Below are 24,243 nucleotides of genomic sequence, written 5' to 3' on the forward strand. Positions count from 1 at the left end.
CAAGTTTGGAGGCTATTTAATGAAAAATAGGTGAAGTTTACAAACACAAGGCCAACAGAGAGAAGAACACAGCAGGAAGCTGCCAAGGTACAAGTAAGAATTCTGAAGTGCATTGCTAGTGCAAGTAAGTAGGCAACAGAAGGAAAATCGTGTTCCACGTAGGCCACTTCAGGTGAGCTGGGGTTTGCTGGGCTATGTCAGCTCGAAAGGCACAGCCTCGATCTCCCTTGTGAGCTCTTCATCCAAGGCTTTCTATCGGGAGACAAAACCAAGAGGAATCAGGGACCACGAGACAGCTTCCACACGCACACACTGCTGGTAAACAAACCCTGGGAGGTTGTCAGCAGTGAGGGATAAACCCCAGTGTTGAGCTGGATGGACTCGTCACTGCAAAGGGCAGACAGCCACAGGGAAATCTCCAAACAAAATGGGGCTGGACAAGCTCAGCTGCCTTTACTCTGTGCCCCGATGCGATTTTGGACACGTCCCAGCTCACAGGTCCTCCCCAGAGGTGAGCATTCTGACCTCAGAACAGCCTCAGGCTGCTAAGGGGAGCCTGTACTCCTGAATCACAAACAAGTGGTGTACCAACCCCGGCAGTCTCACCTGAAAATGTGCAAAATGCTCTTACCTAGATGTGATTTTTGATCACACATCAAAGGCTTACCACTCGTGCTTTATGAGCAAGCAGGCAGTAGCCCAAAGGAACAAAAACATATTTTATGGGGCTCAAACATGGCCCAGATCACTCAGGAAAGCTACCTATGAACTTCCCAAACAGCTTTATGGTCTTTGGCTCAACAGCCACACCTGCAGATTGCACAAGCATGGAGGAAATGGGCACTATGTTTTACAAGGGAACGTCCCCATTGCAGTCTACAAGGCAGATGTTGACTAAAATAAGCCTGGAGCCCTCTGAGAGTTCAGGAGGAGCAAGGAAGCTTCTGAGACTGACAGTAAGTGAATAAATGTTCCAATAGGCAAAATTCATGGGGATATAGCTACCTGATCTGCACTGATATCACTGTGCCCAACTGCCTTTGCAGCTCAGACATCACCAGTTCCCCTGATTAGTATCTACAACTTCTGCCTCACTAAATTTCCCCATGAGAACATTAAGACTACAGTCTAAGGTGGGAAAATCTGTAATCAATTAATATACGTAGCTCCTGGAAAGATAAAAAAACTCTTACAAGTGTTTTTCTCGCTTCTTCCACCGTCACTTTTGCCAAGGGAATGCTCTAATGAGAGAAAATGGCATAAGAATCAGCATTTCATCAAGAAACAAGAGCCCCTGCACCTTTACAAGAATCTAATGATGAGCCTCGGGTGAATTAATGGACAATTAATGCAATTTTGTGTACGCACTTCACATGCAGAAGGTATTGCCATTAAAAGGCTAGTGTTGGTTTGGTTTGGGCAATCATGTATTTTTCAAAAGTCTGGTATGGCCTAAAGTCTAAAAAAACCCTTTCATCTTAAGCAATTTTCCAAACCTACCAATCAAGGGACTTGATTTCAAGCATATTTGTGCAAGAATTTTCCAAAGCACAGTAAGTCTGCAAGGATAAACCTCCCTCCCCTCCTCCTGCCTGCACCAGGGGCTCTCCCTGTCTCCACTGACAGCAAGGCTGGAGGAGGGAACTGGAGAACATAATCCCATTTGAATGTTGTGTTCCACTTGAAGGAAGGAGGAAGCTGCCTCTTGGAGGAAGATGGATTAAACAGAGCAACAGTTCCAACCACAGCTTTTTTTGTTTGTTTGTTTGTTTTTGTTGTTTTTGTGGTTTTTTTGGGGGGGGTTGTTTTTGGTTTTGTTTTTTTTTTTTTTTTGGTGGGGTGTTTTTTTGTTTTGGTGGGGTTTTTTTTGGTTTTTTGGGGTTTTTTTTTTGTTTTTTTCCTAGGAGCAAGACATCAGTGTTTGCATGAGGGAGACGAGAAACTTGCACTTTCATAGAGTACCCAGCACCTTCAAGAGAAATCAAAGAAAATTATGGAGCAGCCAGTTTAGGGGACAAAACCTACATTTGGCTATTTCTTCAGGATCCTCAAAATCCTGTTCAGAGCTCCAAACTCTGCACCACGTGCTGTGTCCACCATACTGACAGCCTGATGACAGTTACAGCTAAAGTACTGGTAAATCTTAAAAAGTTGGTTATACTAGGGGATTCCTGTTATTCCATATTACTCTGTCCAATTTCTAGCTGAAATTCTGTATTAAGAAATTTGTCCAATTTCTAGCTGAAATTAGCAATTCAGGGGAATTACCCAGCAAATCTGTCTACTTTGTTAGAACAAAGTTTGCCTGACAAGGAAACTTAATTTCTTGGCTTTGATTAATAAATAGAGATCAAGTCTTTGGTTTGCATCATTAACAGACCTGTAGGACATCTACCAACCCACCAAAGGGATCACAATGATAGCCCTTACGTTCTGAAGTCCACTAAAGTTAACCTGATGGCAAATACAATATAACAGTGGAATAAATAGTTACAGGAGGTAAATCATGATAGGACTTCAGTTCCATCTTCAATGGCTCAATTTTTTTATGCAGTGCAGCCAGTTCCTGCAGAGGGAGAAAGGCAGGTCATGTTCTAGGGAATTATTTGTAGAATTGGCAGAAATGATTAAGACAGATCCAGAGTCACCTACAACATTTCAGAATTTAAGAGCTTTCATCTTCTATAAAACACATGGAAAACCAAAGTTTTGCAGACCCAGCAGCAAAAAGACTCTCCCTTGTGCTTATCAAGTGGAAACAATTTCTTTTTGGGGCTGCAGACTGAGTACCTTCCATAGTCCTGAACTGTAATAATTAAATAATTAAATAATAATTAAATAATTCTTATTTAAATAATTAAAGTTAATAATTAAATTAATTAAATAATTAAAGCTAAATCAAATAATTAAAGTTAAATAAAAACCAAACTCATTTGTGCTGCCCATTTCACTCATGCCTTGGCAAATCCGTTCTATAAATGTCAAGGAGTCAAACCGTACCTTATGCTTGGGCTCTAGAAGATGACAAGCCTAGAGAATTTGCCTGTGGCTTTTTGGATGCAAAATTCCAACAAAAATTAGCTCTGGTCAGTACCCTCGCGCAACACTGGGCAATGTGAGCACTGCCACCCAGTGCTGGTTGGTGAGAAGCACAACAGAGAAACCAGGAAATCTATTTTCACTGCTCCACTCGAAAACATAAAGGAAAAGATAGCAAAAGTAATGAGGAGAAAGACTGAGTTCCCACTACAATAATAGCAAAAAATATCAAGATGTGTTGAGTTCACAGCACAAAGCTGTAAAATCTGTAGTTAATAACTCAAGAAATGTGCTTTTTCTTTAACATATGTTCCACTAGGCTTACAATAAAGCTGATTAATGTTACATTTAAAGACACAACAACAACAAAAAAATAGCACACAGTGATTCTGAATTTGGGTTTCATTTGACCTTATCCCCTTGTTTTGAAGTGTTTGGAAGAGATTTATTTCACACACAGTCGAAAGAATCACATGGGTCATTCTATCAAGAAGCTGCAATACACAGGTAGCCAAAGGGATATAGTCCAAAGAAAATCCACTGTGTTTTTAACATGGATCAGAAATAAAGGAGGCAGATCTGTTTTCAGTGGCAGGGAATATATTCAGTGGAAATTTTGCAGTAGATGCCTCTAGGAGAGACAAACCCACTCAAAAGAGCCCAGTTCATGGGAATCCACCTACAGCATTTTTATTTGTGCTTCCTTTGGCCATTAAGATTTGTTCAGGCAACCAAACAGCAAACTACAATTCCTGAAAGCACCCAACAAGCAAGCCTGGCCTCCCACTGTAGCAACATCCCCCTTGTATCCAAAAACCTACCTCAGACGATTTCATGAGTGCCTCGTGTGTCAAGGATTGGTCCAACCCCCTGCCAACAAGCTCATCCTGCAAACAGGAGAGGGCACAAAATGCAGCAAGAAGGAGAAAGATTTCACCATTTCCTTCTGTTTATATCTAAACAGGCAGGGAAGAACGCAGCTTGTCCACAGCAGAAACGTGTGCTATTGGAGCCACAGCTATAGCTGGTGTACAAAATGAGGTGCTGCTAAAATTTGTATTAAGATTTGTCGCTGTTGAGCAGGACGGGAACAAAATTACTCTAAGTTAGAAGGCAAAGAGAATGAACTCTGATTTATTTTAAATGCCCTGCTCTATATATAGAGAACATCGTGCAGACTAATTTTATTGGTTTTAGAGTAAAAACATCTCACACCATCGGTGTGCAGTGAATGCTGCACAGTGGCAGAACATATCTATAAACAATGTGAATAACAAGATAGATTAGAGAATTATTTACATTCTTTCCTAACTGTTTCCCAGGCTCTCACCTGGTTAGAAAACCTTTCTCTTTCTCTCTGCCTGAACTGAGAATATCCACAAAGAATAACAAGTCTTTCCAGAAAAGCAGTGGGAGAAGGGCAAACAACAAGGCTGAAGAAAGGATTCTCAGGAAAATGTCAATTGTAATACAACACTCTCCATCTTGTGTTTGTCAAGGTGTCAGGTATGGCTTTATTTTAGCCATAAAGTAACTTGCTGGAGTTTCTCAGGGAATGAGGAGAGAGCACTGTACTGATTACACAGGATGCACTGAGGAGAGATCAGCGGGGACAACTGAACTAAATTCACGTGTTGTCCTGTTAGCTCAGGAGTCCCCAGTAATGGAGTTTAGGAAGCTTATGGAATGTCTCTGTAACTACAAATTTGGGCTCAACCAATCACATCATCCCATCACAGTGTCATGTAAGAAAATTCCTTACACCTACCTCAGCATTCCTGATCCTTATTTTCAGATCCTTAGACTTAGCTTTCAGGAAATTCAGGGTCTTGGATTGTGTCTCAGCTTTGGCCTTTTCTGCGCTCTGAGATTTCTCCAGTTTTTCAACATCCCTTAAAAAATAATACAAAAAGAAAAAAACTGTTACATTCAAAGATGTATCAGTATACAAATACTGTTACTTATCTATGCTCAAACCCTGCAATAAAACCAACACAAGAAGGAAAAAAAAAAAGAGAAAACCCCGCATTTCCCTGTGATATTTTCCAATGGAAACGTATACAGCTGTTACCTCCAGATCCCCACAGACCAGGAAAAGCAGTGGCAAAGAGGAAAGCTATATGCCTAAAAGCAAAGGATAATAAATAGTCTTGTGCATAATTCCCTAACTCATCTAGAGACCTGTTACACAAGCTAAACCTCAGATCAAGAGGAGGCAAACCTGCACAAAGCACATGGGAATATCTTCTACAAGTCAAATTAACATTTTAAAAGAAAAAAAAAAACAAAAAAAAAACACCACTCTGCAAATAATTAGACTGGAAGGGAGCTGTGGAGAGCATCTGAGCCAGCCCCCACTCAAGGCTGGGGTTGATCGTGCTGTGCTTGGCAAAGCACTTCAGACTACATCCTCCAGGGAATGGACTTGACACTGATTATTTTTTTTAGTTATTACTATTATTACGTCTTCTACATACTGGTTAAGGGACCTTCTTATCTGAGAATGGTTTTTGTTTTGCCTCCCTCAGTCTGACTACAGAGGCCATGCTAAATGTGCTAAGAAAATCAGATTTGTCTTCAGCCTCAGACAAAAGCAACTGCTAGAAGATGGAAACTTATATCTGAAAACAGCTTGTAGAACACTTTTGCTTTAAAATAATGGGTTTGATGCTTTCCCAGATCTCTTTTGACTACTGAAAGTATCCATAACAGATGGGCTTTCATAGATACTTCCAAACACTTAGAATTGGAGATGTGTCAAACCCATAAACAGTTATCCTTGTTAGTTACCACAACCTATGTTGCCCAAGGCAGAGATCACCAGTATTACTTTAATCTTTCCCTCTTCCTCATCCATTACTCACTCCTCTATCCGTTTTTGCATCATCAGTGCTGAAGTTAGTTTTTTCGAGAGAGTCTTATATTTCAGTTCCAATTCTTCATTTCTTGATTTTGTTTCATACAGTTCCGAGGTCATGTCATTGATGGCACAGTAGAAGCTGGTGAAGAAAGAATCAGTGGGAATGCTTAGGAGTCAGCTCTTCTGAAAGTCAGAGTTATTGTTATTCTTTTCTCCACACTTTAAATGAATGACTTACTTTCCTCTTCATGTTATGGCAGGAGTAAATTTAAATAAGACGCTAAGGGAATTTGCTTTCCATAACTAGCACAGATTTCCACGTGGAAGGGAAAACAGCCCAGCAACCTGATTAAGGGTAAGTGAACAACAACTGGCACTCTGGTGAATAAAACCACCACATGCTCCACTCCTGGTTTGCCTCACTGCCTTTGAGTGAAAAATTCAGTCCATGAAAATGCACAGTCACAAGATGTGCCCAGCAGCATCTGAGTACCTTCCTCTTCCCAAGTGGCTAAAAGCTCTTCCCCCTCCAGCTCAGGAAGAGAGATGTAAGAGCCAAGATCCTAAATATCACAAAAAAAATGGATTCCAAGGCAGATTTTTCCCCTTCTTTGCTGCAAGTGCTGCAGTGCCATGGGTCAAAGCCATGCTAGGGAGAGCGGCCCAAGGAGACCAGACTAACAGATGCCATTTCTCCATGGCAGAGGGAATCTCCTCGCATGAACTGAGGCCAGATGAGACAGACAAGGATGAGGAGCTGAGGCTGGAAGACCAGTCACAGTTCCCCAGTCTTTGCCTAAGCAGTATGAACACTGCTGTAGCCTGGGATACCTGGCACAACAGTCCAACTGGCAGCAGTCTGCAGCCACCGACCACAAAAGCATGAGGAAAAGGATGGATTTAACTCCATCCCAGGCCCTTCTCGGGGTTCAGAGCCTTCCTGTGCTGGGATAACCTAGAGCTAGCACTTTGTGCTCAGTTCCCATCCACTCCAAAGCTGCCCAAGGGGTGAAAAACAAGCCTGACAAATAAGATTCCTAGTGCCAAGTTTGAAGCTGCTGACGCGAAACAACAGAGGAAAACAGCACAGACCCTCACCACGAATGCAGAGCGTAAAGAATTACCTGGTAAGAGACGTGTCCTCCACTTCGAGTTCCAATGCACTTGCTACCAGGTCCATGAGGTCTTCGGTGGCCTCTTTGGACAGATCGCCCTCAAAGAAACCCAGGCTTTCTTGAAGAATATCCTGCCAGTACTCAGCTGGAAAATATACACAACCCAAAGTAGTGATTTTTTTTAATATTACCGTTCTTTTATGGAACTCTTCAAAGCCAGAACCCAATCCCACACTGGGAATTTGGCTACCTGCCTGTTGTTGGGGGAAAAAAAAAGACACTTTTAAAAAAAGGCTTAAACATGCCAAACTGCCGCCACATCTCCATTTGTCAAACAAATTCAGTGTATAAAGGGAGAAAGCACTGCTCCACTCCCTCCCTCACCAGTCTGTCTGACATCAGACAAACAAGAGCTCACCCTTGTGCTGCAGCAATGAGCACCTGCAGGTCACCTCCCCAAAAAAGCTCAGCCTGAGCCTTGTTCATGGCAGACCCAGGAAGTCTGCCTCCACCATTTTTTGTTTGGTGGCAAGGCACTTGAAGGAAGAAAAACCAAACACGTTTTCTTGCAAAAACATCTTCATGTGTACTATGCCAGCCTTCGCACAAAAAAATAAAATTCCTTCCTGAGAAAAGCCTGTGAAGCGACAGTCCTTTATTGTGTGTGTTAAAAACATACTATGGTACCCTGAACCACTCACTTGCTCAAAAAAAAACCCAAACAAATTAAAAAATAGTCACTCTAGGCAGCTTCAGCACGACTTAATCATCTCAATGTTGTTTCAGACTCCTCCAGGGCTTTCCTTAACAGTGGCTTAGCACCAGCTCAGACTCGTGAATGAGCTGCAGGGACACTTCCCTCTCTATCCAGGCAATATTTCCATGCTGTGCTATCCAGCCCAGCAGACTAGGAGGTTTTAGCAATTAACCTGCTTGCCCACATTTATGGCTCACTAAAGATGGCTTAAAAAATTGTCCTTGACCAATCTTATGTCACTGGAAATTGCAGTAAAAATCACATTTAAAAAAAAAAAAAAAAAAAGCTGAGTCTGTTTCAATTACATATATTTATATATATTCCTAAGTTTTTAACAAATACAATCTTCAGGATCACTCAGAACAGCCTGACTTAGGTGGAACTGAGAAATGGAGCTTCAAACTCACTTTCTGCTTCATACTTAGATGTCTGCTCCTTCATGTCTTCTATCAGCAACATAACATCCCTGTCTCTCTCTTCATTGCACTCCATAACTTCATGCAAAATATCCACTGTCCTTTCATTCACCTCATACTCTGGAATAGGCACACTGCCATATAATTTCTTTAGCCATAAAGTAACCTGCCAGAGAAGGGAGACAAAAGAGCAAGCAATCATGTGAAATGACTGAAAATAGCGGATAGGCGTGAAAAATGTAAACCATTGCAAACTCTGCATTCCTGAAGAGTAACTCCTACATCAGTCCAGGAGGCATGGGTGGGAAAAGGGGAGAAAAATTATTTTCCCTCTTCTTTAAACACCCTTTGTGGTTGAGAAGACTATATTATATCCTTTCTAATCTCACTCATTTCTTTGGACACCTGCTTATCTCCATGTGACAAAATTTTACCTTTTTATTCAGGTGACCTGTTGGCTACAGACACAGTAACAACCCAAGAGATGTTAAATGAGTGTTTGGAAAAATGGTGAACACTGTGTTAAAAGTGCCCAAGTCATCACTGGGAACAGTCTATCTGCAGGAGAGCAGGACAGAGTCACCACAACATGCAGCCACAAGCCCTTCAAAGCAGCTGTACCACCGAAAACAAGGTCAGAAACAAGAGATCAACACGGTGCTCTCAGGAAGGGTTGTGATTGTGTAATCACAGAATTGTTTGGGCTGGAAAAGCCCTCCAGGATCATCGAGTCCAAGCATTCCCACAGCACTGACCCCAGCCCACCACTGACCCATGTTCCCAGCTGCCACATCCATATGGCCTGTAAATCCATCCAGGGATGGGGACTCCACCACTGCCCTGGGCAGCTGTGCCAGGCCTGGACAACCCTTTGAGTGAAGAAATTTTCCCTAATATCCAACCTAATTAGATTAGAAAGGTTAGATTACGACCAGTAATAACTGAAGAACACAGAAGTTCTGTTGTGGACAGGCTTAGAAAGAAAACTTTAAAATAACAAAAAGGAGGCAGGTTGATTAAAAAAAAAAAAAAGGTAAGCCTGTTTATTACAGAACAAACAACTGGAAGCAAAGCCTTCGGCTAGTCCGGAGGCTGTTTCAACAACTTTGTAACTTAAAAATTGTAACCTAGGGGTGTTTCCAGGGAAATCGGCTCCCAGGAAAGACCCGGGTATCAGACACCCAGGCCTTTCAAAGTCTCTCTTTAATCAGAGGATTGCAGCGCCCAGGATCCATGCTGTGACAGGTCCATTTTCTAGTCTCTTGGCTTATAACTTGGGTCATCCCGGACCAATCATTCTGCCATTCTTGTTGTTCACTGGCTCCTCCACTCCTGGCTCGAGTTGTGGCCGTGCCTCATGATGTAATGTATTCTGGAACTTTCTTTGTCATTTTATCAGATTACCACCCCATCTCCTCCCTGGTCCCACCCGCCTTTGCACTTGTACAACCACCCTTGGCTGTTAATACAGATATTCCCACATTTGTTGCAAGTATCTATAGCATTCAATGCTAATCGCAATTTGTTACTTGTACATACTACATCCAACCTTAATTACCACTTTGTTACTTGTATTAACAGCGCTCAACGTTAATCAGAGTTTGCTACTTGCATTAACATTTTACCTTGCATACATTGTTAACTACATCCCCAAAAATTTAAATTTTATTTTTGTTCACAACAGTTCTACACCACGTAAGGAACATAAACTCTGGCATAAGCCTGCCTAATAAACCTGGCGGAGAATGGACGCAGCCACTTATACTATAAATTTAAGTGTATTTTTGCTCCTAGCACCTCCTCCCTCATCCTGCTGCCGTACCCGCACCTCAGCGACCTACACAAGCAGCAATGGAGAAAACCGGCGCGCCGCGAGGCGCAAACAGGACGAACGGGGTGCGTGTGCGTGCGGAAAACCGTGATGAAAAGAGAAAGCGAGCCCCACCGGCCCCCGTTACCCGTATGAGCTTCTCCTGGAAGTCATCGCCGCCCGCTGCTCCCGCCGCCGCCGCCATCCCGCCCGGAGCCTCACGGGAGTGGGCGGCTGACGGGCGGCGCCGCGGGGGCCGGCCCAGGGACCCGGGGTTACACCGGACGTGTGTGTGTGGGGGGGGGAAATAACGATGAAAAAAAGTGTATAACAGCGAATCGGAGTGTTAAACGGCTCTGAATCGAGCCGTCTCTCAGTTAAGGGAAGATGTTAAAAAACGCCAAGCGAACCCCAGCAACAGAAAAAAGAAACAGAAGAGATGCAAGAGGAAGACATCAATAAGTACAGAGAAAATTGCCTGCGGGCGCTGGTGCCAGTGGCTGGGCATGAGCCCAGGGTGCCCAGGCAAGAGGCCAGTGGCCCCTGGGCTGTCCCAGCCAGGCTGTGACACAGCCCCAGTCCCTGTGCTGGCACTGCTGAGGCACCTCCAGTGCTGGGGACAGCTCTGGGCCCTCAGGACAAGAGAGACACTGAGGGGCTGGAGCGTGTCCAGGGCAGGGAACGGAGCTGGGAAGGGGCTGGAGCCCCAGGAGAGGCTGAGGGAGCTGGGAAGGGGCTCAGCCTGGAGAAAAGGAGGCTCAGGGGGGACCTTGTGGCTCTGCACAGCTCCTGACAGGAGGGGACAGCCGGGGGGGTTGGGCTCTGCTCCAGGGAACAGGGACAGGAGGAGAGGGAACGGCCTCAGGCTGGGCCAGGGGAGGTTTAGATTGGAAATTCAGAAAATTGTCTTCACAAAAAGGGGTGTGAAGCCCTGGCCCGGGAGAGTGGTGGTATTAGTTCTTAACAGCCATGTGGTTTTGTTTTTGTTTTTGTGGTTTTGTTCGATTGTTTGTTTTTGGTTTGGTTCTTTTTGTTTTGTATTGTTTTGCTTTGTTTTGTTTCTTCCTAGCACTTTTACAGAGATTTAAGTGATTTCTGAAACAATCAGCATGGAAAGGATTGGTGAAGAATCATGTTTGGCACAACACATGTCAAAGTAGTTGAGGATTTTTCACTTAACCTTTTCAATTCCCAGAAGGGGAACCCACTGGAATCTGTGGCTTTACCAAGCTCTCTGGATTACCAGAGGGATCAGTCACACTGTGCTTGAGTTTCAGCACTTTCTCACTGGCAGACCGAATCCTGTCTCACATATGAGACATAAAATCATCCCCAGCTGGAGACTGAGGGGCTGGGGGGGAGAGGGGGGGATTCTGCCCCTGTGCTCAGGTGAAACCCCACCTGCAGAGCTGCCTCCAGCCATCACAACAACAGCACATCAACAGCACAAGGACGTGGAGCTGCTGGAGCCAGCCCAGAGGAGGCCCCGGAGCTGCTGCCAGGGCTGGAGCCCCTCTGCTCTGGAGCCAGCCTGGCAGAGCTGGGGCTGTTCAGCTGCACAAGAGAAGGCTCCAGGGAGAGCTCAGAGCCCCTGCCAGGGCCTCAAGGGGCTCCAGGAGAGCTGCACAGGGACTGGGGACAAGGCCTGCAGGGACAGCACACAGGCAATGGCTTCCACTGCCAGAGGGCAGGCACAGGTGGGAGATTGGGAACTGGGAATTGCTGGCTGGGAGGGTGGGCAGGCCCTGGCACAGGGTGCCCAGAGCAGCTGTGGATGCCCCAACCTTGGAACTGTTCTGGCCCAGGCTGGACAGGGCTTGGTGTGGTGTCCAACCCTTTAGGAGAAAGGAGCATCCAAGGTGGTCGTGGTCAAAAGGAATGTCAAAATTCAGAGTGTTCACTAAAGTTTTCTAAGTTAAATTACACACTTGGCATGGAAATTAATGTTAGTCTCTGACATCCTCATATAACGCCAGGGCAGTGGGCTCTGGATAAAGGGGTAGGGTGAAAGGGAAGAAAGCAGGATTAAAGAGGGGGAGAGAGGAAGAAGGAGATCACCAGGCTTGGGTCCAGTGTTTATCCGGCTGGTGGAGTGTCTAGGGTCCTGGGGTGTCTGCACATAAGGTCTTTGTGGGGGCACCTTTTATAGATGAGTTTCCCTGCCCTGGAGGTTACTTTCTCACTTTCTATGCAAATTTATCATCTGCAGTTCCTTCTTCTAGACCTTTCTGAAAATGAGTTGGAGGACTTCAAGGGTTTCTGGTGATCTTGATTCCCTGATCTTGGCTTCATTGCTGTGCTGTGTTTGTCTCCAGGAACTAGAACAAGGATATTTGTCCCAGAAAAATGCTGCCCTATCTCTGAATGGCACCTTCTCCTGTTCTTCCTCACAGCTGTGTTTTTACCAACAAACCTTGATTCTTGTTACCAACAATCCTTGGCTGGCTCCACAGTTATCCAGCTATTGGTGTTTGAGGCACACAACCTCTTATCTTCTGGGCTTCTGTACTTGGGGCAACCAGATTTAATCCATGAAACAGATAGCAGCTAACAGGCAAGCTCTGAGTAATGTCCATGTGTTAAGAGAAAACATATTATTTGTTGGTGGAATTGCCTTGTCAAGCTTGATATGCTTCAATGATCTCAGACGTAGGGGGAGGTTAACAAAGCTTGGGAAGAAAGGATGTACGACTGATAGTGAGCACAGAGAATGCAGAGTTTACAGGCCACAAGGACATGTGCTTGAACTTCCAAGACGGGGAAGAAAATAATAAAGTGAACCCCACATCTGTGCTGAAATCAGTTCTGACTGGGTAAACAGTAATTCTGGCAGGGGGAATCTGTGACAACTGAGCCAAGAAACCCACCAACCCAAGAGAAGAGAAAGACTGGGCATGAGAAACAATAGAATCATTAACCAATAGAATACTAATTAATAAGAGAACTATGTAGCACGTAGCCAGTGAACGCTAGTTCCTTTGTATGCTATAATGTATACATTGTGAAGCTTTCTTATTGTTCTGGAATACCACTGAACACCCAGTCTTGTGCAATACTGCGATAAATAATCAATGCCTCTATGGTGTGTTTATTTATTGGCTTATTGCACAACAGGAAAGGAACCAAATTTTTGCAGACAGCATTGTCATTGCCCCATCCTTTTTCCTACCCCTGATACTGAGCCCCACCAGATTTGCACCCCTCAAGATTTAATCAGTCGCTGTAGCAGGACAGCTATGATTAAGCAGCTGCATATTGTGAGCATTGTGCTTGGCTAACTTTTTTAAGGAAATCAAGATGATTCCAAGAGGAATCGCTTTTTGGATGAGAGCCACAAGGACTGAAGTCAGCAGGACTGAGCAGTCAGTACCTGGGAGAAGAGTAATTCTGGCAGTGGGAGATTGTGGCCAGCATTTCATTGACCAACAAGTCAAAACAGACTAAAATGAAAAGCGAGAGATCTAACTAGCAAAGAAGTGTCTGAGTGGTAATTCACTGAAGTGGTAGCTCACAGAATGGTACTAACAGAGAAGTTATGTCACTTGAAAGCAATGAATGATGACGCCTTTGTTTGTTGAAATGTGTACACAGAGTAACGTTTTGATGATGGATATCCTAGACACCCAACCACCTGCTTTGTGCTAACTCGAAAAAGATAAAAAAATACCTTGCCTCGGTGTGTGAAATGGTGCTGCACACCGGGGAACGAGCCCGCGGGGTAACACTTCTGTCCCCAATTCTGTCCCTGCCCCTGTCCTTATCCCCGTTCTCTTCCGTGCCCCTGTCCCTACCCTTGTCCCTGTTCCTTTCCGTGCTCCTGCCCTTGTCACTACCCATGTCCCCGGCCCTTGTCCCTGTCCCTGCCTCAGTTCCCGTCCTTGTTCCTTCCCGTGTCCCTGCCCTTGTCCCTATTCCTTCCCGTTTCCCACCTCCGGTCATCCCTCACTCCCCGCCCCTTCCGCCCGCTCAGGGCCATTTCAAGGACACCTCCTGCAGCGGGCTTTTTTTATAAAAGCCTCATTTAGTGGTTTTTTTTTTTTTAATTATTTGTATTATTTTTATTGCATTTTCTACATATTCGCGTGCAGACACACAGCCAGGCAGACACACACACACACAGCCCCACACCCAAATCAGGGGCACGGGAAGCAGTTCCGTCGCCCGACCCGCCCCCTGGGCGCGGCCTCGGCGCCAAAAGGGGCGTGAGGCGCCGCCGCCATTTTGTGTGCAGAGCGCGCGGCCGGCTGTCCTCAGCGTCCCCCAGCCTCAGCCTCCCCCGGGACCCGCCGCCGCCGCCGCGATGCTCTCCGCCCGCGTGGCCGCCGCCCTCGCCCGCTCCCTGCCGCGGCAGGCCGGCCTGGTGAGCGCCATGCCCGCCCCGGAGTCGGCGGGGCCGGGGGGACGCGGCGCCGCCGCCATCTTGGGGGCCGCGGTGACATTGAGGGTGTGAGGGGGTGACATCGGAGTGTGGGGAGGGAAGCGCGGGGTGTGCTGTCAGCGCTGTGGGACAGACCCCGCTGAGGAACGGGATGTCCTTGCCCGGGCTCAGGGTAGTGGTTTAAAGCTGCCAGGGCAAGGTCAGGGTTGTGGGTGTGAGGGGGATGAGGGGTTTATCCCGTGTTTGTGGGGAAATTAAGGGTGGGAAGAGCCGTGAGGAACCACTCCTGCCAGTGTTTCCAATGAATATGAACGGGGGAGAGGCCTGCTCGAGCTGCAGGATATTAAGTGGCATCATCATTGCTGCATGGTGCTGTGCTGGGAGCCTTGCTTGAAGTGCAAAAGTATGACCTTACAATGCGTTCATTATCACAGATTTTTTTTCTTCTTTATTGTTCAAAGTTGGCCATGAGAAGTGTTTCTTCGCAGGAAGGGTGATTAGACATTGCAAGGGGCTGCCCAGGGGGGTGGAGGAGTTATCAGACTCAGAAGTGTTTAAGGGTATAATGCACTTAGTGCCATGTTCTAGTTGGCAAGGTGGTGTTTGGTCACAGGTTTGATTGAGTGACCTCAGAGCTCTTTTCCAAAGTAATTGTCATTCTGAGGTATTTTTGTTACAGTGCTTTGTGGTTTTTTTTCGGTATGTGTTTTAACAATACCAAAATCACTGCAGTTAGATTTGCGTTAGAAGACACAGCCTTCTCTCTGTGCAGAGCCCTGAGTGGTGCAGTGATTTCTTTATGCCCCCAGGTTCTCATGTTCAGCACAGAAATGACAAATGTGAGGAGGTTTCTCTTTGGGTGCTGCTGCAGCGATTGATGGTGACATCAGAGCACTGCAGAAAAATGCAGCGAGGCATTTGGAGCAATCTCCTTCATTATGTCCTTTCTTAGTGGTGCTGGACTTGGTTCCAGAGCTGTGAATGGGGTGCGGTGGAGCTTAGCTCAAAGCTGAGATGCACATAAGCAGCTCAAGGTCAAAGATGTGTTAATCTTTCAGCATGGCGTTTGTTGTTTTCTTTTGTTTTGTTTTGGTGTTTTGGTTTTTTTTTTTTTTGTTGGTTTGTTTGGGTTTTTTTGGGTTTTCTTTTTGCATGATTAAAGAAATCTTACTGTTACTAAAACAACGACTTATTTTAGGTTTCCAGAAACACCCTCGCTGCAGCATTTGTTGCTACAAGAAACCTCCATGCCTCCAAACCATGCTTTCAGAAAACTGGTGAGTCTGAGAAAGGCCTTGAGTGTGGTTTAAGAATTTGGTCTGTCAGTCAAAAAGGAATCTGATTATGGTGAGTGTTAATTCATAGCACTTCAGGACACTTACGTTCGGAGCATATTTAGGTGAACTGTTACCCGGTCACGTCCAGCAAACTGCACTTTAATACCTTGACAATGCCCCCAGAGCAGGGAGTGGCTGTGTGTCAGCTGGCTTATACAGAGTACCCGCGTCATGAGCATTCCAGTCACCTGCAGCATTATTTGAAAATTACTTGGGAAAAAAAAAAAAACCAGCCCCAGATTGGAGTTGCCTGTAACAGAATGAAGGACTGGATGACTTCTCCAGGCCTGCCTGGGTTTGACCTTGTGTCCTTGAGCACAACTTTATTTTGCTGCCAGCAGTCTGGTGTTTAGAGAAGACAGCTGCACTGTGTAGCAGTGTGTTTGGCAGTGCTTCATGCAAATTTTTTGAAGTGGTTTAAGGTGATTAAGGGCATTACTAGGAAACAAGTTTTACAGTGTTATTTACTGTTTCTTAGCTGAGGAGGTAACAAGCTGTTGGAAGTCAAATTGAAGTATGGGGAATATATTTTTATAGCTTATATCAAAAAACTTGCTCCTGAAACATAATGAAATTCACTTACATATGTGTGGATCTTGGATCACAAATCATTTGGCATGGTGTTTTGATGTATCCAAGGCTAAGTAACTGCTCTGCAAGCAGGCCTGTTCTGCCTGGGCTAGGGCTGATTAATTAATTGCTTTCTAGGGAGAGAGAGCATAGGACATAATCAGGAAAGTGGATAACTACACAGCTGGGCCTGCTTTGGTTGTAGCTGGCTGGTGATGATGAGTTGAAGCTGCTTTTAGTAGGTGGGAATACAGAGGCTGGTATTTATCTTACCCTAAGTAAAGGTGTTGCTAGCTAGACTTTGGAGCACAGCTGAGAAAGAGCACCTTGTGAATTCGAGGCCGGCTTACTGAGTGCTTATTGTAGGTTGGCGTGCTGATCTGATTGCAAACGTCTCTCTCCAGGTACCGCCGAGGTGTCCTCTATTCTGGAGGAGCGCATCCTGGGAGCCGACACCTCGGCTGAGCTGGAGGAGACGGGCCGCGTGCTCTCGATCGGTGATGGTATTGCCCGCGTGTACGGCCTGAGAAATGTCCAGGCAGAAGAGATGGTTGAGTTCTCTTCTGGGCTGAAGGTAAGCTGTCACTGAAGGAGTTCCTTTAGCACAGAGGTATTAAAAAGACAGTTTTTTAAGCAGACCTGAGACTTACGCCTGGAGGTACCACTATGAACATTGCATTAGCTTCTTTGCAACTTTAATATGTAGTAACTGGTGATTTTTTTTTTTTTTTTAAATTTGTAACACTGCTTTCAATATCAGCATCCGATTCTCAGCCAGCATTTGAACATTTGACCTGTCTTTGTCTTAATTTAGAAAGTAAAAGGACTAACCTGGTACTGGGTTTTTTCTTGGGTTTCAGGGTGTCTTTTCTGTTAGCTGTTCAATAATGACCTCTCTGCTTCAATACATTGTGCAGCTTGCTGGCTTCTTTTAGTTCTATCAATGGGTTAAGGTTAAAACCTGTTTCAGGAGTACTGAAACAGCTCTTTGAGCATTTTTAATGACCCATTTCACCTTGGGCAGAGAAGAAGCCAGTCCTTATCTCTTGTCCAGCTTCTAGGCAAGGGAGTAATGTTGTACTTGAATCTTGCTTACCCCTTCTTTCTAGAGAAACAATTGACTTGTGTCCTAGGCTGCTGGGGTATAACTGCCTGGTAGAGTTGAAAACTTAGGCAGGTTCTCTAGCCAATGTGGAAGGAAATAGACACTTTAACCTTGACCGTTGTCACAAGGTTGAGGTAGATCATGTAGGATTTTATACACACTGAAATAATCATGTCAATATGAAAAGTTCTATGCATGTCAGTATGGATTTTCTCAGGGTCATGTGATCTCTGTTCCAGGGCATGTCCTTGAATTTGGAGCCTGACAATGTTGGTGTTGTCGTGTTTGGTAACGACAGACTGATCAAAGAGGGGGATGTTGTGAAGCGGACTGGTGCCATTGTGGATGTTCCAGTGGGGGAGGAGCTGCTGGGCCGTGTTGTGGATGCCCTGGGCAATCCTATTGATGGGAAGGTAAGTGTAGCTGGGTGCTAAGTACCTCTGATTGTATCTGTGTGATACAGACCTCAGCAGTTTTTTCTCTCTTTTAGGGTTCTATTGCATCTAAGACACGTAGGAGAGTTGGCTTGAAGGCCCCTGGGATCATTCCCAGGATCTCTGTGCGTGAGCCCATGCAGACTGGGATTAAGGCTGTGGACAGCTTGGTGCCCATTGGTCGTGGCCAGCGTGAGCTGATCATTGGTGACAGGCAGACTGGGTAAGTTAAATACTCAAGCCTAAAGTGTTCTTTAAACAGAGACTCAGGTACAGCAGAGCTGGACACAGGGTTGGGTAAGGACTGGGAGAACCTTGGGCAACTTAACTTTCTGTTAACTTTCAGCCTCTCTGTTCCACAGGAAAACTTCAATTGCAATTGACACCATAATCAACCAGAAACGATTCAACGATGGCACAGATGAGAAGAAGAAGCTGTACTGTATCTATGTTGCAATTGGCCAGAAGAGATCCACTGTTGCTCAGCTGGTAAAGAGGCTCACTGATGCAGGTATGGATTTTGGGAGATGGTTGAGCCTGGCACCTAATGACATCCTGTTCTCGTTGTAGTGCTGTGACCTCTCCTGGCTGCAGGTGTAGATAGAATTCCTATTACATGAGTGAATGACTTAATTTTGTGAACAAGAAATCTCTATAGCTGTCTGGGGGGAAAAAAACTCGTTTTTGCTGTATCACAATTGGGAAGACTGTTTTGAGGCTCAAAACTGCTGAACTGCTTCTGGAGAAGTCACCCTGTGGTTTTAGGTTTTTTTCAGCAGAGTTGAAAGCTTCATCTTGGCAGGCAGGCCTGGTGACAAGCTGTGGCCTTCAAGTTGTCATTGACTTGGCATTTGTCCCGTGTGTTTCATGTGCCAGTCAGTGTGAATGGCAGCTGGAAATGCAGTGAAGAGCTTTCACTGCCCAAACACAAGGCATTAAATGATAGCATCTTGTCAGAGTCAGTGATTTCTGTGACCAAGGCTCTACATTTGAAAGAGTTTGCAGAAGATCAGGCACTTTGACCTCATGCCTGGTGGTCCTGGCAGCTGTTAGAGAAAAACCCATATTTTAGGCACAGTGATTTGTTTGAGACTGTCACAGAGGGTTGTACTGTCTTACAGCAGCCAGGAAACCATGGGCTTTCAGTGTGACTTTTCTTAGAAGAAAAACTTGTCTTAGTTTTCAGCTTTGTTTTAAAGGGGAAAGAAGTTACTGAGCGTTAGATGTTAGCGCTGCAGAGTTGCCCTTGAGACTTGCTGAGTCAGTTTTGCTAGCAGATGTGTTCAGCTGGTGTGCTGGGCTTTCCTGTAGCAGCATAGTGACACTGCCTGGGCTTGCTTCAGCACTGGTCCTTCACATGCTTGTTGTGTTTGCTGATTTTGGGCATGATGACTTAATGCACTCAGAGGTGTCTCCAATCCTTTCCAGATGCCATGAAGTACACTATTGTGGTGTCTGCCACAGCATCCGATGCAGCACCCCTGCAGTATCTGGCTCCCTATTCAGGCTGCTCCATGGGGGAGTACTTCAGAGACAACGGGAAGCACGCGCTAATCATCTATGATGACTTGTCCAAACAGGTCAGGAAACTTTGGTTTTAGGCCTTGTGGTGAGGCATTGGTGTTTGTAGCTGTAAGAACACCTCATGTGTAGAGATCTAAAAATGTTCAGTGGGGTGCAGAGCTCTGAAGGCTGTCTTTGGTCCACACAGGCCGTTGCCTACCGTCAGATGTCTCTGCTGCTGCGCCGCCCCCCTGGCCGTGAGGCCTACCCGGGTGATGTGTTCTACCTGCACTCCCGGCTGCTGGAGAGAGCAGCCAAAATGAACGACTCTTTTGGGGGCGGCTCTCTGACCGCCTTGCCCGTCATCGAGACTCAGGCTGGGGACGTGTCTGCTTACATTCCAACCAATGTCATCTCCATCACCGATGGACAGGTAGGGCTTCCTCCTGGCCCAGCATCTCCGTGGAACTTAGTGGCTGGTCTCTGAGGAGGCCTCCAGGCTTCTGAACAAGACAATGATACAATTCTGTCCTGCAGATTTTCTTGGAAACTGAGTTGTTCTACAAAGGTATCCGTCCAGCCATCAACGTTGGTCTGTCTGTGTCCCGTGTGGGTTCTGCTGCTCAGACCAGGGCTATGAAGCAGGTAATTGAGAAATTGCTATTCCTCCTCATGCTGGAGATGAGTGGTGTGTAGGTGTGAACAGAGAGGGAATAAAGCTTTGGATCTCTTAGTGTTATGAAATCATAAAAGAACAAACTTTAGAGATCTCTTTAATGCTTCCATTGCCTGCTGAGAAAGGCATGGGAGAAAGGGAAGTAGTGTCTGCATAAAGATGTAGGATTAAGTTTTGATGTATTGAACTGGGTACTCATCACTTACAAATAGAGAGTGCTCTCTTAACCACAGGCTTTTAGTCCAGACTAAATTTATCTAGAATATTACTGAATCTAGAATTAGAGAGCTTTAATATCAACAGTTGCTGTTTTAGGGGAGAAATATGGTAAAGTGTGGGATTTTTGTAATGTTTATAATCATCTGTCAGTTTTTAGATTGACTTGTATGGAGTGCAAGGCAGAGGTGACTTGTAACACCTGTCAGCTGCCAGATGACCTTCAAACTCCTTACACACTTAGAGGTGATGTCAGTGGCTGTGACTGTACCCTGCAGGTGGCCGGTACCATGAAGCTGGAGCTGGCTCAGTACCGGGAGGTCGCTGCCTTCGCCCAGTTCGGCTCTGACCTGGACGCTGCCACGCAGCAGCTGCTGAACCGCGGTGTGCGCCTGACAGAGCTGCTCAAGCAGGGCCAGTACGGTGAGTGCCCTGGGCTTGGCAGGTCTGGGTGCCATTAGTGCCTTGTGCTAACGAGGCTGGGCTTGGTTAGCATTTGTGTCTGTTCTGTGCGCATGGTAAATGCAGATTTGCTTGAACTGAGCTGTCCACGTGTGCTTGGTCGTCCAAGGACTCTGTGGTCTGTTGTGTCCTGATGGAAGAGTTCCAGTGGTGTGAGTGCTGTCTTTTCCTGCAGTTCCCATGGCTATTGAGGAGCAGGTGGCAGTCATCTATGCTGGTGTAAGAGGTCACTTGGACAAGCTGGAGCCCAGCAAGATCACAAAATTTGAGAGTGCTTTCCTAGCTCATGTACTGAGCCAGCACCAGGACCTGCTCTCCACAATCAGGTATGGTGGTTTACCTTGCTTTATCCCAAGGGTATTGATGTCTGGAGTGCAGATAACAGTCACTGAACTGTTAGTTTAGTGTATCTTAGAACATCAGGCGTTCAGCTAGCTGTATCAAAACAGGGTTAAATCAGCCTTCCTGCCATCTGCCATCCTCAGCTTCAGCTCTTAGGAAAAGCAGCTGATGCTTAAAGTGAACCTTCTTGCAGTGTGTCTCATCTAACCTGTTCCTGAAATCACTTGATTGATTCAGTTCCCATATTGTGGACAGCTTTGAGCTGTTGGAGTGCTGTGGGTTAAGTGCTGCTGAGTGAACTGTTGGGGATTGAGTATTTCCATAGTCCTGTCCTGGAAACTGGTCTTGGCTTTTTTTGTCATGAAGAAAATCATGTGCCTTCTGTCTCTGGGGACCAGCTCTGTAGGTTGGGCCTTGTTGGAATACGTATGTTTGTTCTGAAAGAATTTGTGAACAAACTTCAGTTCTTAAACAGGACTGTCTCCTTTAGGAGAGGGGATATTCTGTCAGTGGGATGGCTTCATGCATCATGTGTTCATTTATCTACTGAATTTGTTAGAAATGGGGAGGTTTGTTGTAAAGCTTCTGTGTTTGTCTCAAGGTTGACCCTGTTTTGATTGCTGTGTCAGAATTTAACTGAACTCTTCCCACAGGACCGAAGGGAAGATCTCTGACCAGACAGAAGCAAAGTTGAAGGAAATAGTCACAAAATTCCTGTCTACTTTTGAGGCATAAACTCTTAAAACTGTTCTAACAGACCAGGCTGTTGTGATCCAGTGTTCCAGCTCCGTCAGAGACGAAAGCATGCGTGACTTGAATGTACAGATCTCGGTGAGAATAAAGGTTCCCATGTAAAAAGGCTCTGTTCTGAATGTAAAAATACTGTGTTTGGAGTGATTGCTTTTTGTCTGTACTTCTGGCTTGCTCTTGCGCCTGTAGAACCACAGATCTGAACTTCCCTGGACACAGCCCTGCTAGAGGAACTCTGGAAATCAGGGGAATCCTTAATGGTTGAGTGGGCAAACTCCCCTTACACAAAACAGGAGAGAGACAGAGCTGAGGGATTTTCTCAGTGTCCATAGTTTGTGCCAGGCAGCTTATCCTGCAGCAGGGCAGTGAAGCTGGGGGTGACAGGGATAACCCACTGGACTTCACAGGAATCTCTTAAGTGCCTGACTCTGACAGCATTTTGTGGGATTGCTGTCTCTGTCTGACCCATCCTGGTGCCCGGCTTTGGAATACTGGTCTTCGTGTCTCAGGACAACTGCAGGTGCAGCTGTCACAGCGGTAATAGCTAGAGATTTAAATCTGAGAATCTCAGAATGGTTTTGGGGAAGACCTTGAAGATTGTCTCGCTCCACCCTCCTGTCATGGTCAGGGACACCTTCCACTATCCCAGGTCACTCCAAGCCCTGTCCAGCCTGGCTGTGAACACTTCAGGGATGGGGCAACCACAGCTGATCTGAGCAACCTTTGCCAGGGCCTCACCAGCCTCACAGCCAAGAATTTCTTTCCAATATCCAATCTAACCTTGGCCTCTGTCACTATTAACCCATTGCTCCTTGTCACTCCAGGCCCATGTAAATAATCTCTCTCCATTTTTCTTGTCAATTCCCTTCAGGTACTGGAAGGCTGCAATTAGGTCCTCCCAAAGCTGCCTCTTCTGCGGGCTGAACAGTCCCAATTCTCTCAGCAGAGCTGCTCATCCCTCTGATCACCTTGGTGCCTCCTCTGGGCTGGCTCCAGCAGCTCCACGTCCTTGTGCTGTTGGAGCCAGGGCTGGGGCAGCTCTGCAGGTGGGCTCTCAGCTGAGCACAGGGGCACAGGGGCAGAATCCCCCCTGCCCTGCTGCCCACGCTGGGGACTCAGCCCCGGGCAGGGGGGTTCAGGCTGGGGCAGGACTGCTCTTGATGTGTGCACTGTCCCCAGTTAACTTCCTGTACAGCAGTGTCCTGCCTCCCAGTCCAGCTGTGGAGTTACAGGCAGCTGGAAACATTCTCATGCAGTTCAGGCTAACAAGCTTCTCCTGTTAATGGCCTAAGTACTTTGAGAGAGTGGGCTCTGAATTACTGGGCAAAAATGAACACACACTTGAAATCCAGAGATGGCAGATTTTTGGGAACAGTTAGTGCTGTGCTCCAGGAGGTTGATCCTTGTGCAGATCTTTGGTCTGTCACCATCTTGTTTCTTTTACCCCTCAGCCCCAGAAGAGGGCCTTACAGATGTGAGGGAATACTGCTGTGGAACGTTTCCGCTCTGATCTGCCCAACATCATGTTCCTTCCAGGACAGCTTTTACAGCTTGTGACTCTGTTTCTGCCCAGTGACTAAACCCTGGTTACTACTTGATGTTCCTGTGCCGTGTTTCACTTAATGTGCTGCTGTAGTTGGAAAGTCCTGAGCTCAAAAGTATCTTAGTCCAAAACAGAGATGTATTTTTTTCTAGTAACATAAGATAAATGTTCCTGAGTGGTGCTGTGGGCTGCCCAGGCTGGGAAGCTGGGAAATGGCGAGTGGATCCCAGAATCACAGTGGTTTGGTTTGAAAGGGACTGTAAAGATCATCTGTGTGCACCTGCTGCTGTGGGCAGGGCACCTGCTCCCAGGCTGCTCCAAGCCCCATCCAGCCTGGCCTTGGACACTGCCAGGAGTGGGGAGCCACAGCTGCTCTGGGAAACCTGCGCCTTGGCCTCACCATCCTCTCTGGGAAGAGTCTCTTCCCAATACCCCATCTATCCCTGCCCTCTCTCAGTGGGAAGACAATTCTCCCGTGCTCTGTTACTCTGTGCCCATATCCAAAGTCCCTATCCAGCTCTTTTGGAGCCCGTTTAGGTGCTGGATGGTGTGGCTTCATGGTGATGGTCTGTGCTCTCTTGTGTCGGGACGCTGCACACAGGCTTAGTCTGCCTAAATCAGCCTCAGGTTACAATTGAGCAGACTTATTTCAGTAAGTTGAAAATGCCTTTTTTTTACACTACTGGAGTGTTTTAGCTGTCCCTGTGTTCAAGCAGAGGCAGCAATTGAGTGTGGTGGGTGTGATTGAGGCATTTCAGTACATAGTGTCCGATCTTTGCTTTCATATTTTCCGAGCATTGCTCAGAGGTCCCTCCTGGAGTGCCTTGTGTCAGGCAATGGCCCCTAATAAACTGTGACACGGGATGTGTGTGTTCAGGAGCGGCTGGGAAAGGGGCTGGAGAAATGGAGGCTCAGGGGGGACCACCTTGT

At 46.2% G+C, this 24,243-nt stretch overlaps 2 protein-coding genes across 2 annotated transcripts; one reads left to right on the forward strand and one right to left on the reverse strand.

Annotated features, from left to right (window-relative positions):
• HAUS1 (HAUS augmin like complex subunit 1) lies at positions 1–10,296 on the reverse strand. The gene is made up of 9 exons (XM_054004190.1): positions 10,146–10,296; positions 8,179–8,353; positions 7,024–7,159; positions 5,904–6,038; positions 4,808–4,931; positions 3,861–3,926; positions 2,495–2,566; positions 1,194–1,241; positions 1–252 (listed from the first exon to the last, which is right to left on the reverse strand). The coding sequence occupies exons 1-9, from the start codon at positions 10,200–10,202 to the stop codon at positions 193–195; spliced, it is 873 nt and encodes a 290-aa protein (XP_053860165.1). The 5' UTR covers positions 10,203–10,296; the 3' UTR covers positions 1–192.
• Positions 10,297–14,197: 3,901 nt separating this feature from the next.
• Positions 14,198–21,880, forward strand: ATP5F1A (ATP synthase F1 subunit alpha). The gene is made up of 12 exons (XM_054003888.1): positions 14,198–14,357; positions 15,574–15,652; positions 16,687–16,856; positions 17,627–17,800; positions 17,878–18,044; positions 18,184–18,332; positions 19,250–19,401; positions 19,533–19,757; positions 19,862–19,969; positions 20,495–20,639; positions 20,854–21,004; positions 21,674–21,880. The coding sequence occupies exons 1-12, from the start codon at positions 14,298–14,300 to the stop codon at positions 21,753–21,755; spliced, it is 1,662 nt and encodes a 553-aa protein (XP_053859863.1). The 5' UTR covers positions 14,198–14,297; the 3' UTR covers positions 21,756–21,880.
• The last annotated feature ends 2,363 nt before the right edge of the window (positions 21,881–24,243 follow it).

Source organism: Vidua macroura, chromosome Z, assembly GCF_024509145.1.
Source record: "Vidua macroura isolate BioBank_ID:100142 chromosome Z, ASM2450914v1, whole genome shotgun sequence".
Classification (NCBI taxonomy): Eukaryota; Metazoa; Chordata; class Aves; order Passeriformes; family Viduidae; genus Vidua; species Vidua macroura.

Coding starts and splice junctions, on each gene's coding strand:
- HAUS1 (XM_054004190.1), bottom strand. CDS start 10,202: ATGGCGGCGGCGGCGGGAGCAGCGGGCGGCGATGACTTCCAGGAGAAG. Junction 3,927..4,807: donor TAAGGATCAGGAATGCTGAG/GTAGGTGTAAGG, acceptor TCCTGTTTGCAG/GATGAGCTTGTTGGCAGGGG. Junction 1,242..2,494: donor CCTATCATGATTTACCTCCT/GTAACTATTTAT, acceptor TTCTCTCATTAG/AGCATTCCCTTGGCAAAAGT.
- ATP5F1A (XM_054003888.1), top strand. CDS start 14,298: ATGCTCTCCGCCCGCGTGGCCGCCGCCCTCGCCCGCTCCCTGCCGCGG. Junction 19,970..20,494: donor AGACCAGGGCTATGAAGCAG/GTAATTGAGAAA, acceptor TGTACCCTGCAG/GTGGCCGGTACCATGAAGCT. Junction 21,005..21,673: donor GACCTGCTCTCCACAATCAG/GTATGGTGGTTT, acceptor CTCTTCCCACAG/GACCGAAGGGAAGATCTCTG.